The sequence below is a fragment of the Merops nubicus genome, unplaced genomic scaffold (assembly GCF_000691845.1).
Source record: "Merops nubicus isolate BGI_N331 unplaced genomic scaffold, ASM69184v1 scaffold7715, whole genome shotgun sequence".
NCBI classification, from domain to species: Eukaryota; Metazoa; Chordata; class Aves; order Coraciiformes; family Meropidae; genus Merops; species Merops nubicus.
Window position 1 is genome coordinate 50,090 of NW_008608907.1, and position 18,750 is coordinate 68,839.

Below are 18,750 nucleotides of genomic sequence, written 5' to 3' on the forward strand. Positions count from 1 at the left end.
GACTACTGAGAAGAACTTAGAAGAATCATAGAATGGTTAGGGTTGGAAGGAACCTTAAAAATCATCTTGTTCAAACCACCTGCCAGGGACAGGGACATACATGTTTTGGTTTTGAACACCAGAGTAGAGACTTCTCTGTCTGTAACTTACAAAAACCTCAATATTAGCTAATACACATCTCTGATAATGGGCTGGGACTACAAAATATTATACTTGGTACAAGTTCATTCAACACTTGATATGTTTTCCTAGGTTTAGATTTGTTTCAGTGACTCAATGTGATTATTAGCTTTGAGCCAGGTTCTGCTAGCCACAGGAAGTACAGCATTTTACCACCTTAATTACAATGCTGAGTTAAATGTGGGTTGTTTTGTTGTAGAATATTAGTTGACACGTGGCTGTCAAATGTTGTTTCTGTGCTATTTTGGCTAAAATAACCTTAATTCTTCCAGTTTTGGTGTGTTGGACTGATGCATGTCCATTCACATTTTAACATGGACTTAGTGACTCGAGAAATAGAGCTAAGAGTTAGAAAAACTCATTTTGGAGCCTAGCCAGAGATCCAGAGAAAGCAGGGCTTCATAGTTAACAGATGCATTTTATAAATATTTGGAGTGATGTTCTAGCACTCTTCAAATCAATGACACCTGTGGAAAATGGCAGAGCACAGCAGGCACAAAAGTCTGTATTTTAATGAACAGGGATGCTGTGGTTTCCAAAGAGTATTACATGACTGATGCCCTTGATCCTGCAATTGAATCCATGTGGGTGGATCCTTTCATCAGTAGAGAACTGACTTTACAGCAAAGGCTTCTGTCAGCACTTCATAGGTGTATAAAGGTTATTAGAGTCAAAATAGCACCTGCTACCACAGTCTTTTTGCCTGTTTTTTTCAATTAAATATTATGTCACTCTTTGAGCATCTACCTGAGATTTTTTTTTTCCTGTCCTTTTGGGTATTTATAGAAACAATGTTAATAAAAACTTTTTGTCTCCTTATAAACATTCTGATAAAGTTAGATAATATTCCCGTGTATAGGTTGGGCATAGGTTTCTTAGGCTTATTTCCTGTCTTATGTATGCTGCATATGTATATTCTGTTACGTATAGAACTGATTCTAGGGAATACAGAAAATCTGTTCTGTAACTTCATCATTTCATTGGAATCCCTAAGCTGAAAAACCTCAATTACAGGATTATTTTTTTGTTTTCTGTGGTGTATATATCTCTCCCTGCCTGTGCCCAATGCAGAAAGTTGCTCAAGTGTCTTCAGAAGTTTTGACTAAACATGCAGGTGCATGGTAGCTGTCAAGACAGAATCTGGAAGCAGGAACATCGGTGATAAAGGGCAGAAGCTGTTAGGAAAGCCAGCAAGGTGCTCTCGTAGCCAAGGCCAGTGGCATCCAGGCGTGCATTAAGAAGGGTGTGGCGAGAAGGTTGAGGCAAGTTTTCCTCCTCTACTCTGCCATAGTGAGGCCACATCTGGAGTACCCTGTTCAGTTCTAGGCTCCCCAGTTTGAGTGAGACAGGAAACTACTGGAGAGAGTCCACTGGAAAGCTACAAAGCTGAATAGGGGACTAGAGCATCTTTCTTACGACGAAAGGCTGAGAGAACTGGGTCTATTTAGCCTGTGGAAGAGAAGACTGTGAGGGGATCTTATCAATGCTTATAAATATCTAAAGGGTGAGGGTCAAGAGGATGGGGGCAGACTCTTTTCAGTGGTGCCCAATGATAGGATAAGGGGCAGCAGACACAAACTAGAACACAGGGAGTTCCATCTAAACATAAGGACAAACTTCTGTACTATAAGAGTGACAGAGCACTGGAACAGGTGCCCCAGAGAGATTATGGACCCTCCATCTTTCAAAACCCGCCTGGATGTTTTCCTGTGCAACCTGTTCTAGGGGAACCTGCTTTGGTGAGGGGGTAGGACTAGATGATCTCCAGAGGTCCCTTCCAGCCATTACCATTTTGTGATTCTGTGATTTGTTGTTCTTTTTTTAAAAAAATGGGTGGACAAAGGTATATTTTATATTGTCCTAGGTCAAGCATAAGACCTAGCAGCATAGAATCTAAATTTTGAGTTTATGTAGAGAAAGAGTGACCAAATGTAACAAGAATGTGTTCATGCCAGTGAAGCTCAAAACACATCTGGTGATTCTCTTCTGCCACAGAAGAAAATTCATGGTCTTTCAGGAAGTTTCTGCTAAGGATAATGTGAGCCGAAGGACCAAGCACTCTGCAAGACTGGCCCCCAAGTAAATTAAGTGTAATAAAGAACATTAATGAAGGAAAATAAAGTATTTGAAGTTACTGTAGTTACTCTGAATAATCTCAGAAGCTGTAGGTTACAATTTAGAATTTGTTTGACTTCCAGTGTGAAATCTGTCTTCCGTGAGACTATTTCTGATGATTCTCTTTGAGTATTTGACCTGACTTATACTTGGTTCATGACTCTCATGTCTGTTTTACAGGCTCAGTTTGATATTGCGGTTGCAAGTGAAATTATGGCCATCCTGGCACTTACCACCAGTCTTCAAGATATGAAGGAGAGACTGGGGAAAATGGTGGTGGCTAATGACAAGAAAGGACAACCGGTAACAGCAGAGGATTTGGTATGTTCAGTGCTGTACTGTAGATTTGTGAATAACCTCTGATGCATTTGTTTTGCCTCTTGAAACATTAAAAAGGCAGGTGCATGCCAAGGATTTTGCTTTGAACAGCACAGTGAGAGATCGAAGAAAGATCATCTTCTGGGCCAAAACATCCTCGCAATGAGAACAAGATGTAGAACTCATTTTTCCAACTCTCTGGTAACATCTGGTTCAGGAAGTCTCTGGTCTCTGTAACCTACTTGGATAGTTTTCTGCAATTCTTAAGGCAAACAAATTTGGTGCTGGAGGGAGTCAGAGTGTGGGCTCCTATCTGAGAGAGCTGGTATTGTTTGCTACTGTGCATGTAAAGTGTGCTCAGATGTTACAAGGATAGTTACCACATGAATACTTATACCACTAAATCAGAATGGAAACAAGCAATTCTTAATTTGTAGATTGCTTATAGTGCCTGGGACAGGGTTATCTCTTCACATTTAGTTGCCTTTTCCCTACTTCAGCTTCTGAAAGAAGTCACTGTGTTCTTCCTTTATATCAAATTCTAGCCCTTATAGCCAAGCTGTGAGTCAGTAAACAGTGGTTGGAAGTTCACGTTTGTGTATGGCAGGTTCTGGTGCAGCCAAGAAGCTACCAGTTAACCCTTGCAATGCAGCTGTATGCCAGGAGTAGGCTCAATGTGGGTGGCACTAGTTTGCTGTAACATTACATTACTTGGATTCTACAGCCTAAATGCCAAATTAAGTTCATGCATTGCAGATTGACAGCGCACCCTCAGTACAATAAATATTATAATGCTTTATGTCTATGCTTTTTTTGCATCTAAATATAACCTTATTGCAATTGTGGTATGTCTTGGAGCCATACTTTTATGCCACCTTGCTGGCAAAAAGAAACTTACTGTTTTTTTAAAATAAGCAAAGGAACCAGTATCCTGCCTTGTCAGCAAAGATGGCAAATCTCTAAGCTAAGGATATCTTCACAGCCTTAATGGATTCCAGTTTAATAAGGAAATTAAAACATAATATCTAGCTTACCTGGATTTAAGATTGATATTAACGTAAGCATACCAACATTTCTAAGTACAGTCATCACTAAAATTCAAAGCAAATCAACTAGCCCAAATTATGCAGGAGACTTGAAGAACTGCATTTAATATTCTAGCTGTTGAAGTTTTGATTTTCCTTTTCAGTTGCACTACTTTGGCCAAATGGAGGGCAGTGGGCAGTGAGCTACTTTATAATGCATATGCAAAAACTTGAAAATAATTGTGTCAGAATTAAAACCACATTTGAAATTATTTTAATCTTGATGCTACTTTTGTATGAAGATACTTTAATATTGTGAAATATTTGACCTCTCTTCAACCAATTAATGCTAATCAGCTTGATGAATTGAAAGCTGTTGCTTTTCCATAGTCTGTTTCATCTATAGTTGGTCTGTGGAAATATGTTAGGGCTGAAATGATGAACAGCGCACAAAGAACTTTTTCCTCTGCATCCCTGAAGTGAAAGTAATGCTCAGCAAATGTCTGTTACTAATTTGGTTTTCTTTGGCCTCTTTTTAAACAAACTTCCTATGCATAGCGTCTCAATCATTTGATAGCATCACTTGTGGTGAACATATGTTTCTATTTCTTCTTTAAAGGGGTCTTATGTTACACTGTAGAACTGCCCCTCCAGCCTTCCCCCCAAAAAAATCATCACAATGTCAAAGATGTGTATGATGACCATCTGCAGCTATACTGCTGCATTTTTACTTCAAGTTCTCTTCTTCATACCAGGCACAGGGAGGACTTGAGTGCATGTCATGACTGTGAAGTGCAGAAGCTCCTACCTTCTTTGTTGTGGAGTGCGTTGCTAATGAGGAGTGGAAGAATAGGAAGGTGATTTCATGGTTAAGGCAGGAAAGTGCCTTTCTGGAGTTGAATTTGGTTCCTGTGTTTTCACAAAGCTTATGTGGGCTGCTGTATCAGTACAAACTAATTCCTACAGTGTATGAGGAGTTACACATTCCTCAATCTGGCTTGATACTCAGAAGCTAAACAGCTGAAATCTATGGCAAGAGTGGAACACCACCAAGAGCTGTGAACTAGGAGAAAGTACTTCATGCTCTCTCAGGTTGAGCATCCAAAATTGGTGAATACTTTTGAGTTTGGTCCTTGTGTGTGCCCATTTCGCATCTGGAAACGGAAACAGTTGTTCATTTCTGCAGACATTAATACTGGTGAAGAAGTAAGATGCTGTGGTGTGGGGATTTAAGAAACATTGAAAAAGGAAATCAGTAGTGGATTTTCTTACTAACAGTTCTTGATCAAATTAAATACTGCTTACTTTGTACAAAGGAAGAGAACTAACGAGTATCCATACTGCACTTGTGAAAGTGTACTGTATGAGGCTGAGTGCTCTGGAAACAATAGCAGGAGATGTATAATCAAAGACCATACCATGTCATAATTCATATGTACAAAGAAGATAAGTTTCAGTTCTGTCAGGTAGCATTTAATGTCTGTTCATGGTTTCTTCTCACAGGTGGTCAGTGTTTTAACAGCTTGCAACTAAACCTACTGTTTCTAGACATTAAATGCAGTATCCACTCTTACCCCTGCTGCTTGTGCTGCCTATGTTGTTATTATTTTTCTGCAAGCCCAGCTTTTTACTCTTCATTTGGACTGCACAGGTTGTAGTTCTTCCTTGTACATGTTGGAAGGTGAAGGATCCAGGAGAAAAGATCTTTGCTTGTGGTCCAGGTGTCCAGACCCAGCATTGGTCCAGCCCATAGATAAGAATTGTTACACCCTAGGTTTTAAGTACACTGCACATTGCAGCTGAAGCTTTCTGAGCAGGATGGAGCAAGGCTAAGCATTCACTTACGAGTATCTCTGAGCTGTAATTTTTGCTTTCCTGAGATTTATATCCTGAGCAAATTTTCCAATGTGGCAAGAGGTTTGTTGTGAAGGCATTCTTCTCCTGAGTTTTCATCCTTCTTTTAAGTCAAGGTCAGAGAAGAGGTAGACTTTATAGCTCAGAAGGGAAAGATCTCAAGACAAGTAAATGGAAGAAGGGCAATGCACATGTTTTTTCACATGCTTTCAATCTAAGAACAGTTCAGTCATTTTGACTTAAATTTTCATAAAACAAACAAAACAAGCTTGAACCTATCATAGCCACTTGATATGGAACATTTTAGCCCAAAGGACTGCAACTGCACATAACTCTAACAATTTTTAAAGGCAGCTTTATCATGGGGAGTACCACACAACCTGAATAGTGGGTGGTGGTCAGTCTAACTTGTCATTTAAAAAAATTCTGGGATTTGAGTTTTATATATACTACCCAGATTGAATTTATGCAAGTTTAGATGTTTGACAGTAGTCTTTAGTTCATTGGAATCCATGTGAACCAAAACCACTAAACCTTTCTCTGTGGTTTGTTTCCAGATGTATACACAATATACTTCACAAAAATACAATTGCTCTTAATTTTGACTTTATATGCAATATATTTATAATAATACAACAGTAAAACCTAAAATACACATTGGCAGATATAAACCAGATGCAGAGGCAGGCTAGGAGTAATAGAAAAAAGATAAATTGAATATTTCATGAATTGAGAAAACTCATTCCACAAAAGTAATGGATTAAATATCTATCCTCTGTAGTGGAATGTACAGAAGTTTTTGCCAAAATGTGGTGCTCATTGCACAGTGTTTTGAAGACTGAATTGCTTTTTGGCTTTTAAACTGTAGTAGAATTTTGATGGACACATGCCATATCTTTACGTGAAATTAAATGGGTATGTATGCCCTAGATCACTGTTTCAGCAGCAATGAAAAATATTAAATAAATATATCACTATTTTTTTAAATAAGACTTATTCTCAGCTTACTTTTTGTGCCATGCTGTTAGACTTCAATAATTCCCGGACCAAACAAAACAGCTTCATATTTACTTTTATAAATGATCTGTCAGCTGAATATATTTTGTTCACTGGTTCATCAGGGACATCATGTACACACTTCACTTTAAACACCAGTAGTTGTAGTTCTTCTCAGCTTACAGTTTAGAGTTTATTTTTTTACAAAACTGATATTGCAGAAAAATATTATCGTTTTGTTAGAGACTATAGTTTCAAATGAAGGAAAGGTACAAGTACTTCATTATGTTTCTTGCAAAGAAAAGGGTTTTTCTCTGCTTTTCAGTCCGTGTAACCCAGATTCATTTCACAGTAGTTACTTTCAATCACCTTCCTTGTCATCTAATGCTGGCTTTCATTTCCACTCTTGATAGACTTCAGAGACTGCTCCGCTGGAAGTTGCTTTGAAAGTATTTTGGATTTTCATCTAAATTTGCCTTTCCTGTGTCACGTGTGTAATTTATTTTGTGCTGTATGATCTTTGCTGTCCTGGGGAGCATACCTGCCTTGACGGCTGGTGGATAGATGGAAGGGGTATTATTTTCAGATGTACTCGGGATTAGTTCCAGGAGGGAGCCCAGGAGAGTTGGATGTCCATATACATTTGATTTGGAGTCCTACTTCTTTCTTCTGACAGTGAGTTAGTGGAAAGCTAATGGTCCTTGGGCTCTCACACGCTTAATTGGTGTGTAACTGTCTAAGCCTCTAATTCTTTTATAAAAAATGTATCTACATTCGCTGAATTGGAAATGGGAACCTGATTCTTAAGTAGCTTTGGGAATCAGATTCAGAACTTAGAGCTGTGGGAATTGTTTGCTAGCTGCATGGAGGATTAGGGATGTGAAGGAACGAAAACTTTATTCTGACAATCATGTCAGGTAGTTATGCAAACTTTAATTGCTGTTCAGCTTTTAAGAATGGTTGTTGACACCAAACCTGTTTAAGAACTGTGGAAGGCAGATAGAGATGATGTGTCCTAACTGGAATCTTTCCATCTTTTTGTCTTTGTTTTCAGCTTCAGATACACTGAGTTGTTGTGTCCAGAAAGCATATCTAATATAGATGAAGTTTCCCAAAAAGTTAAAATGCATAGGAAGTATTTTTTGCTTCACAATTTTTATCAGATTGGTGAAGAACAACCACAAAGCAGAGGAGATAAGATTTGAACATTATTGTCCAGGCAGCAGGGGTGGGGAGAAAAAGATGGTTTGTTTTGTTTTTTTTTTCCTTTTTTCCCCTAAAGTCGTCTTTCCAGTCAAGATGGTTTGGGTCAGCAAACAGCTGTTTGCATGCTTGCTTTGAATGAGTCAGTGGTCTCATTCAGCATGAAGCTGACAACAGAACACCCTAACTGGATAGCTACAGCCAGCATGAGTTAACCCTTGTCAGTCCTCGCACACATTGCCCAAGAAGAGTATTAGGGCTGATGGGTGGTTGCTCAAGTAGTTAACCTTGCTGTTGACCAGTTGGACGATAGGATGTAAAGATTTTCATTTGGCTTTTTGTCTCCAGAAAGCTGAATAGCTGTTACAGCTGCCTTTTACGTGGTCAGATTGTAAACTGCCTCGGTGTTCATGCACTGAAAATTACCAGCAGCTGCTTCTCTTTTAGCATAATGATGAATTCCTTATGCTATAAGATGATGGGGAAATTGAGATACAGGAATAAAATGTAAAATTATCCAAACTTTCCTTCAGAGACTTCTGTTACCTCTTGCCTCCTAACTAGTGCGTACATGCTTCTTCTTTCTGTGAGAGAGGAGATGAACAACTTAACTAGCTGTTTAAGTTTTGTGTTGCTAGCAACTACTGACAAGCAGAGTTTCCTCCAGGTGGGGATGGAAGGGGAAGAGCTGTGCATCTAGGCTGAGAAATTCTGTCCTAGCTGGTTGCTGAATTGATCAAACAGCAGGAAAAAACAAAGCTTATATAGATCTGTTAATAACTATGTTTCAAACTCTGTTTTGTTTTCTTTTTTTAATTACCTAAAATCCTGCACTACGATCAACAGCAAAAAGAATGCATTTGTTTTGAAAAACTAGTAGGATTAAAAACTGGGGTTTAATGAAGAAGTTACTAGGATTGAAATTTGTTCCATTTCATTTTAGATTGTTAGAGCAAGGACTGGCTATTCACTATTTTATTTTGTGCTTCAGATTTGGAAGTGATTCAAATCGGTTTTATAAAGCAAATTGTTATATTAAACATATTTAAAATTTAATATCCTAAGACATGTACCCACTTTAGAAAGACTTGTAGAAATTACTAAAATACAAGAAATCAAAGGTAGCAACAGTGGCAGTTATTTTTACATGGCCCTAAGAAGAAAACTTATTTATGGATAAAATATTATAGTTACAATATATTTTAAAAGCAGAAAAAAAATATTTGGTACTGGTTATGAATCTTTAAAAAAATGAAAAGTTTAAAATAAACCTTTATGAGACATTTGTTCTGCATTTTAAAGTTCTTTATCTAAAATAGGTAGTTTATAATCTTACCAACTAAATGAAGCTATAGCTATAAAGGAGCCTGTGCTAGTGAAAAGCAATAGGAATTTCAATTCTCTTTTTAATGTATTTTCCTATTTCTTTTTTTAGCCTTTCAGCTCTGGATTCAACTGAGGGTAGTTTGGTATAGGCACAACGTAGCACCAGGCTGCTTCTGTGGAAATGGTGGAGCCTCAGCTATTCTGGCAGAGAGCTGGGATGCTGCTGCTTCCTTGTATTTTGATCCTAACTTCTAAAATCAGTGTATTATGAAACAGAAATTTACTAATTCAGAAGAGGAAAAACTATTGTTTTGCTACCAGTTTCTCTTATTAGCTCTTTGTAGTTCTGTTGGGACTTGTAGATAGTGGAGGTTTACGAAATGCAAAGAGTGAAGAAACGTCTTTTCCTCCTCCCTCTCCTTCCCTTTACTGTCCCCTATGGAAACCCTTGCTATGCTTTAGTGGAAAACAGCTTTGCTATTTTGATTTCAATCCGTTTTTATCTGAGGCTAAATATTCTGCTTCATTTTCCCCTGAAGTCTGTGTTCAGATGGGATGCTCAGAGAAGGGAAACTTGAAGTTGTGTAAAATACTGTACTTATGTAATGATTGCACACTTTTGTGTCTCTGTCATGATTTTCATATAGAGTTTAATTGTTCAAACAATCAAAGGAGATGCTGCTTATAACACTACTGTGTTTTTTCCATCTGTGATCTACTTCTTTCAAAGCAAACACATTTTCATCTCATAATCAGCGTAATTTAGGCACAAATTGAAAGGTATGCTTGTGGTTTCTAGATAGCACTCTGATAGTTTGACAGTGCCGTGCACACTCTATAGCCATTTTCTTTCTAAAACGGGCAGTGGATTTTAGTGTAGAAGGATGCCATGACTTTCTCATGTATAAAATTCATTCGGTGTGAAATTTTATTTTGTAGGCAGCAAAATTTTTAAGGAGGAGTAAGATTTTTTTTACAACTAAAATGCAACAATTTTCAGAGCTCCCTTTGTCCTCTCATCATCACTGTAAGGCACTTCTAACTTTTAACCTCGTGGTGGGTTCATTATCTAGCCTTAGTCAACTCTGTGTCGGCTTTCATCCTGTGTCTATTACATATATATTTGTACAAGTCTTGAAAGATACCCTTTCTGGTTGTTGCCAGCTATTGATTCATAGTATTGATTCTGTCATGGAAGAAATACGTCTTTCATTTCCTTAGGCAGTTTTAGCAAGTTATTGTCTTCTTGCTTTCTCAGGTCTCAGCAGCCTTTGCTTCCATTTCATCTTTTGTTCCCATGAACATCCTCATGCTGATCATTTAATAACTCTGTTTCTGGTCTCTCTGTGAAATAAGAAGAATATTTATCTACTGCCTTTTAAGTGTATTTATTCAGAGCAAAATTGTTACAATTTTTGGCACATGCTGTAAGTACAGTATATTAGAAGCCTTGAGGTAATATCAAATAAATTCTTCACACAGTGCTGTAACACTGCTTGTCTATTATGTTTTGTGGGCACATTTTCTCCTTTAAAGTGTAAGGCTTTTTTCCTTGTTTTAAATGTAAGCTTAAGTGTAACTCAGAAACATTGCACCTTAGAACTGACTTCCTTAAAATGTGGACCATTTTGTTTTTTAGGGAGTAACAGGTGCTTTGGCAGTTTTGATGAAAGATGCAATTAAGCCCACACTAATGCAGACATTAGAGGTGAGTATGGTTTATGATGCCTGCCCTTTTCTGGCTCCCAAATTCTATATTGTGCTTGCCATGCTTATCTCCAGTGACCACACTTGATTTTCAAGGTTCGAGCCAGCACCAAATCCGTAAAGGCGTTTTAGCATATGTTCATTTGTGTATGTTAACTAATCAACTCTATCTCCATTCTTATACCTTTTTGATGTTTTTTTTTCCCCTTTCTTTGAGACTGGCTTTGGGCATAATTTTGCCTGGTGTTGCAAACAAGCTGCAGTGCACTACTGAGCTTCATTTGAGCACACTGTATGTTTGGCTTCCAAGTAATAGACATCCTTCAGTTTCCCATCTTGCCCTTCTAGGGAAGCTCACTTTTTATGTATTTGTTTTATATGTGTGTTCCCATGATATTTCTCACAGCCCAACACTCTGAGTGGAAAGTAGGTGCTTTGTTGGGGCCATTCTATTCCGTGTTGTAACTTGTGCCATTCAGAAACACAGGAGGGTCCTTTTGTCTGTTTACACGCTTTCAAAGGGCAGCTCTGAGCCACCCTGTCTTGCCATAGTGCCTTCAGGGACTAAATGAAGCTTTGCTGGCCTGTGAGAGGAGTATTTTACACTTACCCTAGTGAGCTTGCTTTCAACAGCTCAAAGAACACAATTAGTACAACTTAAATTTGTGTCTGGCCAGTCTAGTGCTATCTTTTCAATAGCAAGCTGAATGATGAGTATTATAGGAAGAGGGAGGAAGAAAAATGGGGAAATAATGAAGCAGTTTTAGGAAAAAAATGCATTTTGGGAAAAAGTAATGTATGTTATTGAAAGTTTCAGCATTAAAATAGCATCGCTGGAATATTTCACAACAATTCCTGGTATGGTGAAAAGTTGGAGAATGTAGAAAGATACCAATGCAATATGAAGCTGGTAAACGTGTCATTTTCTACAGTGTGTCAAAGTGATAACTACCTTTTTGATTTTGTGTTTGAATGGAGACAACTTCTAACTCTTAGGGCATATTAGAAAAATAGAATTTAAATCTGTTATTTTACTATAACCATCTTAATTATTTTTTCCTGAAAGGAACATCCGTCCTTTCATGCGGCTGTATGAAGAATATATGTTAGTGTTAGAATTCAATCTAGCACCCAGTAGCAGAAACTGGAGGTCACGTACAACCAAGAATGTCATGATCAGAACTGTATTAAATTGCCACTTGGATAACATTGTGTACGTTAAGCATCAGTGACAAAGTAGCTTTGATTCTGTTTAGTCTGTGTTACTCTATTTTCAATTTGCATATCTGTTAGACAATAATGTGGTGGTATTGTAATGTTTGAAAAGACAACTATAAATGTCAAAAGAGTTTCTTTTGATAGGGAGGCATTTGGTTCTTGGACTTGCATGCTTTTTTTTTTTTTACTGCATTTCTTTATATTCACATTTCTTTGCAATGAAATTCCTGCTTTTATGTGGTATTCTTTTCTAGTTTAATCTATGATATGGCTGAAACATCTGCCAACTTTCATCAAACACTATTGCTTGTTAGGAGGACCCTGACCGCAGTACCCAAGGAAAAAAAATTCTTCTTACAAGGTTATTTTTCAAAGAGCAAACTGAAATAGCAAACAGAAGACTGCTTCATGCTCCACTCCTGCCATTTGAGTCTCAAAGACAAACTTCTGTGATCCTTTGAATACCTGTTGGCTTGCAGGCTAATATGAGTCACCTATCCCAGAGCAGAAATCTGCAGTTAAGTTAAATCTTTCCCAGGACAGTGCTGTGCTTTTGTTGATGTGTGCCTCTTGGACTGTGTCATTGCTCTTGTTGGAGATGTAGTGGCCTGCTCTGTTACTGCCCATGCTGTTGCTGTTCTTGAGCCTCAAGCTTGTGTCATATCTCATTTTGTGAATAAACACTTTTAATTATTTTTAATTATTCAGGTTAATAGCTTTAAGAGGTGCTAGTATTAATAGCTTCAGTTTTTCCAAGCAAAAAGAGAAGCAGGAGAACGAGGAAGACATTTTGCCTTGCACACTTGAATGTAGTGCAGTGATCCACCTGTGAATTTAGAGCTTTCCAGCATGACAGATTTTTACACAAGCTAATCCTGGTGTACTCTGAGGTGGTGGATGTGATAATGTCCCTTCTGCTGTAGGGAATGACATAGTTTTGGTGAGTAGGTGAACTGCAAGTCTCTCGTCTTGCAAACCAGAAATAAGAACTGAAGCCTAAATTACACTTGAAATAATCCTATTAAGGAGTCTCTCTTCTTATGGATGCTACTTAAGTTTCCAAAGAGACTGCTGATAGTTGGGCAACGTAATCCTCATCCCTTGAGGGAGAATGAGTTTTCAGTACAAGTGTAAAAACCTTTAGCAATAGCACCATGACTTGACAACAGTAACATCAGAAGTGGTCCTACAGCACACAGGTGGTGGAAAAACAAAATAATATGATTAGAAGAACACAAATGCAGCTCAGACTATGTTGTGGAACTGTTCTGCAGGTAGGGATGAAACTATTCACCAAAGCACATCTTCCAGATCACTTTGGTATTGGGGAATGGTGAGCAGACTGCCTGAGAAGGAGGAGCAGGAGATATTCCAGATGACTTCTGGCTGATACTGACAGTTAATTGGCATAACTTGCAAGTGATTGTGTCAATGGGTAGCAGAGCCTGAAAGCAGCAATTGCAGAGATAGCTGCACCCCTCTGTGATATGGCAAAAAGCCTGTAGATAGGTACTTTGTTATTTTTGGAGGTCTGAGGAGTTACTTCGACAGGCCTATGAAAGGGGAGAAGAGCAATCTACTCGCTAGATTTTGGCCACCTCTCTATGGGTGTCTGCATGCACTGGAGAGGAGGTTTAGAAGTTCATAAATCAGAAATGGCCAATAGCCTGCATGGAACCAAACTGGCAACTTGTGTCAGTGATTATTTTCACATGCGAATTGATAGGTATGTTTTAATTTCTTGGTTTTTAAAGAGGTTTCTTGGTGGCTTGATTTCCTTCATAGCTCTGCTGCTGTGTCACCAGAAATGCCCCCTCAAGGTGTTTGTGATTGACTGTTTTATATGCAAGAATAACAGTAAAATCTCAAAATGGGAAATGTGGGGCACTCTACCTACAGTAACTGCAGGCTTTGGTAGAACTTGCATCCAATGCTGTAGAATTGCGACGACTTTGAAATGTACATAATGTTTTCACAGTGTTTATTCATGTTTGTCATGATAGATTTGTTCCCTCATGAACTGATCTTTTAATGTTGAGCATTTATTTATACCATGTGTATCAGAGCAGCTGCTCTATGGGACAGCTCTTTCTAGATGCAGGCTGGCTGCTCTGGTCTGCTTACGTTATGTTTAAAGTGCCACTCACAGTAAAGCTGAGAGGAGGATGCTAATAAGTATTATAAATACCTTTCTAGCAGCCAGATAACTTCAGATACTTATTGACATTTATTTTCTTTTACTAAAACCTAGATAATAAAATTTCCTGTACCAAAAACAGTCAGTAGCATCCATCCCTGCGCCACTGTTTGTTTCTCCATATAGTTTATTAAGAGTTTAACAAAAAACGTGGCGCTCTGCCCAGTGAGATGGATGGGCTGACACAGAATTACTGATGCTGGCCCGAGAAGACATTTTTGTCCCTATTCCAGGGTGTGTCTGAGGCGCCCAAGATCTGCTGGGTCACTCCCTTCAATACCTAGACTTATTTTTCTTCCAGGATTGCCCTTGTAAAAACACCATTCAAATAATTCCTCCTTTTCTTCTGGTGGATTTCAGAGCTCCCGGGTAGCATCTGTCCATGCCAGTGGTTTAGTAGCATGTTTGGATTTCAGGTTAGCAGCAAGGGCCCTGTTGGCTACTGATATTCTGGATGTTGGATCCCACAATCTGAATTTCTTTTCAATCAGTGTTGTGTGAATGAACTCTTGGAAGCACAACTGCACAGGGAATGTTCTGGCAGACTCTTGTGGCCCCCTCTCTGCATAGCTGCCGCAGTTTGGGCTGCACTGCCTTCTAGTCATCTGTATTTGTGCTCCTGTTCATCACATCCGCCCACGTGTCTGCTGGCTCTTAATGGGAGTAGCCCTGTAGTTGCTGGCCACAAGAAACTGAAAGCTTGGAAGACTGAAATGAAATTTAGTTAGTAATAAGGCACAAATCAGAATAAATGCTGTGGATTTCAATCTGGTACCTGGAAACTAGTCTTATTTATTTGAATGCCAGAAGGCTAAATACTGGGTTAAAGTAAAACTTAAGTAAAACTTAAGCTTAGGTCGGTGAAAGTGGTTTGCATTTTATTTTGTATAAGTTACAAGCTCTTTGGGATAGGGGTAATCTTTTAATTTGCACAGCACCTCCCATTAGATGCATGCCTAAATACTCTAAGAAGTGTTGAAGGTGTATATAGTCAGTTAATTTTTTTGCATAAATATGTAAAATGCCAACTGATATTGCAGTATGTGGTCATTAGCAGATGGTTACAAGAGGAAAAAAAAAATTAAGCAAACATTATGATGTCAGTATGTTATCAGGTTAATAATCTACATCCTTCCTTTTGTTAGAGGACATGATTTCTTATTTTTTTTTTCTTTCTCCTGTTTGACTGTGTCTTCTCTAACATATATGAGGCAGAGTTGTCTTTGAATTGTAGCTTAATTGGCCTTTTTTTTTTTTTGAGAATATCCCCTGCCCATATGTATGCATATTTTTCTTTTCCACTCTTGATTTAAAAAAAAAAAAAATCCACTGTTTTATTAGGACAAATCAGAAGCTTGATGTGCTGGTTCTTGTCTTTGCTCTGAACGAAACAATTAATTATGTATAATTATGCTGTGTATAATTACTAAAGGAAGCAATAAGAACAGATGCTTGTTGTTGATACATTTCGTATGATTTGTATTCAGTGCTACTGAAACATGATGATCTATTTGCTATAGTAGCAAGTATTTCACTACTGGAATGCAGTTGTTCTGGTGTTTTATGGAAAACATGAAGATTTTGGTCTATGTAGGTTATTTTCTTAAGACACTTGGGGGGAGGGAGGGCAGGGGAAAAAACGGCTTTTATTATATGATTAGTAGTTTCCAAATTGTGATTCATGGGACTGTTGGATGTGGCCTGCAGCTGACCCATGGAACACTGTCCTCCTTAATTGTTATTTCTGGTCAAAAATTGAGAGATTGAACAGTATCTTGCCTGAAATTTCCAGGGTTGACAATAGTTCTTAATACAGAATATGTGAAGAACATTGCTGGAGGTAATCTTAAGTTGTGTGCTTACCTTGTCTTGAACCAGCTGGGGATTTTTAAAAGCATTAACACAACAGTGGGGATTTGTTTGCTCAAGTATTTTATAGTAAGACAGCTGAAGTGACATCCATCTGATTGTGTATTCTGACTTGGAGAAAGCTAGCAGTCAGTATATCTCACCTAACTCTTATCCCTATCTGTAGATGGTAATTTTCTAATTTCTCCTTTCCTTGTGATGCCTGCCAAAAAAATAACAAGGAAGCTGAGATTTCCTTGTTATCTGACAAATTTCCTTATGCCATTGCTTTGTTAACTCTTTGCCTGTCCTTTTCCTTTTTTAGATTGCTTGCTGCTACAGAGTCTACTTTCCTGGTGTATTTATGCAGTGTCTAGTGTAGGGGAATTCAGCTCTGCACCCGGGGCTCCCAGGCCAGCAGCAGCAAATGCTTTTTCCACTGTGTATCAGCATCCCCACTCTCTGAATGAAGCAGGTTCTGACATCTAGGCCTGTCAGTGAGTGGGGTCTCAAGCACCAAAGACGTACCTAACCCTCCAAAATTACCCAACAGTTCTTACTCTGTTATATGTGCTTTGGATTTATATGTATCCTTGGTTAGTCTGCAAGAGTATTGAGTTTGTGTTCTTACCTATCCATTAAATTAATGATACATGTATTTTTATCATTCAGGGAACACCAGTGTTTGTTCACGCTGGACCTTTTGCTAATATTGCACATGGAAATTCTTCTGTTCTGGCAGATAAAATTGCCCTTAAATTAGTTGGAGAAAAAGGATTTGTAGGTAAGTAATTATTTTGTTTGTTATGTTATGGTTTTTGGTAAGTTAGCAAACAGTGATGTAAGTGAATAGATAAAAGAGCAATGAAAGGTAAGAATGCTACTTCATTGTATGCTATTATTAATAATAATCTTAAAGTGAATGTGTGAACAAACAAAAGCACTTCTCTCACCTCACTGTTTGTCTCAAGTTTGAGATTCCACAAGATGGCTGAACCAATTAAATGACTGGTTTGAATTGAAAGAAGTTCATTGTATTAGTATTGATCTGACCTCTCTTGATAAACAGACAGAAATCATTCCCTTTTCTTGCTGAATTATTTCTCTGCCAATGCAGCAAACTCAGCCAAATCAGGGGCCAGATGTCCCTGAGTGCAGAGGAACAGCAGAGAAAAGGTGATAGAAGGAAGAGTAAGGCTGCCTTATTTTGGTGGCAGTGAGCCATTAGGTTGGTCCGTTGTAAACCTCACCGTGAAGCCTTCGTATTCCCATGGAAGCATGGAAGTGGGACGGCTCTTTTTATATTAAGAATTCAGCCTGCACAAGCAACAACAGACACAAAGAACTTACTGTTACGGTCGCAGGCAAGATAAACTTGTGGCTGAACACTGAACTAGTTTTTGTAAAAATTGTGTCTTTAGAATTAATAAAGTTAGAGGCATTGCTACTTTGAAGTAGTAATGCCCTTGTCCTGCTGTAGCCATTCCCTTCTGTGTCCTGACCACCCACCCTGGCTTATGGTGATCCTAGAGTTGTACTTTGGGTACTTATGGAGCAATGCTCTCAAAGAGGTGCAGTAATGTGGAATGAGGTTTCTTATGCTAGCCCCCTCAAGCTAACAGAGGAACATACATGTATGTGCCTATGTCACATCTATATATTGCTTTAAATTACATAAAGAGAACTAAATTATTTGAAAGTACTGTTCTATTTAAATTCATTGATAATAATAGAAAGGATGGGGGAGTTTGCAGTGTTACATACTTTTTGTTATGTGAATCAAGCTATATATTTACAGATAAAAAATAAAAAGACTTCTTAGAAAAAGTAGTTGACTAGTGAAGAAGATAAAGGGATATCTTCTTACAGACATCTTTAAAAGTAACAAAAATTAATACCGATAAAAAATGTTGGAACTGTTGTAGATCATACTGACTGAAAAAATTCTTAAAGAAATATGTCATTTTGGTATTCTCTGAATAACAACAAAACATTGAACAGGTAGAAATTCTGTTTGTGTATTTCATTATCTTGAGGATTTTCTTCTTTTAAGACTATTTACTAATTTTCTGTTTTTTTGTTTTTGCTTGTTCATCCTTATAGAGGTAAGCGTCTGATTTCCATAAATAAGCATTCCGTGACTAGAAGAAGTGTTCTTCATCCTTCTTAATTTTTTTTAATCAAGCAGAAGTGTACACAATTGTTTTAAGATCTTTGTTAGGGTATTATTAACAACATTCCTTCCTAGAGTCAGTTTTGCCAACTCTTGGCCTTCTGATTCAGTATAATTTGCAAAGGTTTTTGGACATTTGCATGCAATATTTTGTTAGGAAGAGTATTCTTGGGAAAAGCTTGCTTCAATATTTTCTCACTTCTGTCTAGGTAGGAGTAGCTGGGAAAACGCTGACCTGTGTAAGAAAATAGACTGTTGCAGGTTATGTGGTGAAACAAGGTTTTCAAGGTAGTCTGAGCACGTATTGTGTGTTTGTTTCCTTTTAAAAATGCATGATCATGTCAAGGAAAAGGGTTGTTTTCTCCAGTGTTGCTGTTCTACAGCTAAAGGATCTCTTAATTTTACTCTAATTATCAAACATCCATTAAAAGTAACAATATTTTGCATTCTAGATACATTTATTTAGCAATAAAACCACTGGCATTTCATTAAGCAGTATTTGTTACGTGGCTTTGTGGAATGAGGAGCAAAAGCGTTTAGGCTAGCTAACATTTTTCACAGGCTGGGTGAAGTGACTTTGTGCCTGCAGT

The 18,750-nt window shown here is 38.0% G+C and overlaps 1 protein-coding gene across 1 annotated transcript in view; it reads left to right on the forward strand.

Annotated features, from left to right (window-relative positions):
• Positions 1-18,750, forward strand: part of MTHFD1L (methylenetetrahydrofolate dehydrogenase (NADP+ dependent) 1-like) — a gene marked incomplete at its 3' end in the record, with an annotated part of 105,709 nt that overhangs the window by 49,946 nt on the left and 37,013 nt on the right. The window contains exons 18-20 of the mRNA XM_008940405.1: positions 2,476-2,616; positions 10,657-10,725; positions 16,660-16,771. Coding sequence (XP_008938653.1) covers positions 2,476-2,616; positions 10,657-10,725; positions 16,660-16,771 — 322 coding nt within the window. The remainder of the gene's footprint in view (positions 1-2,475; positions 2,617-10,656; positions 10,726-16,659; positions 16,772-18,750) is intronic.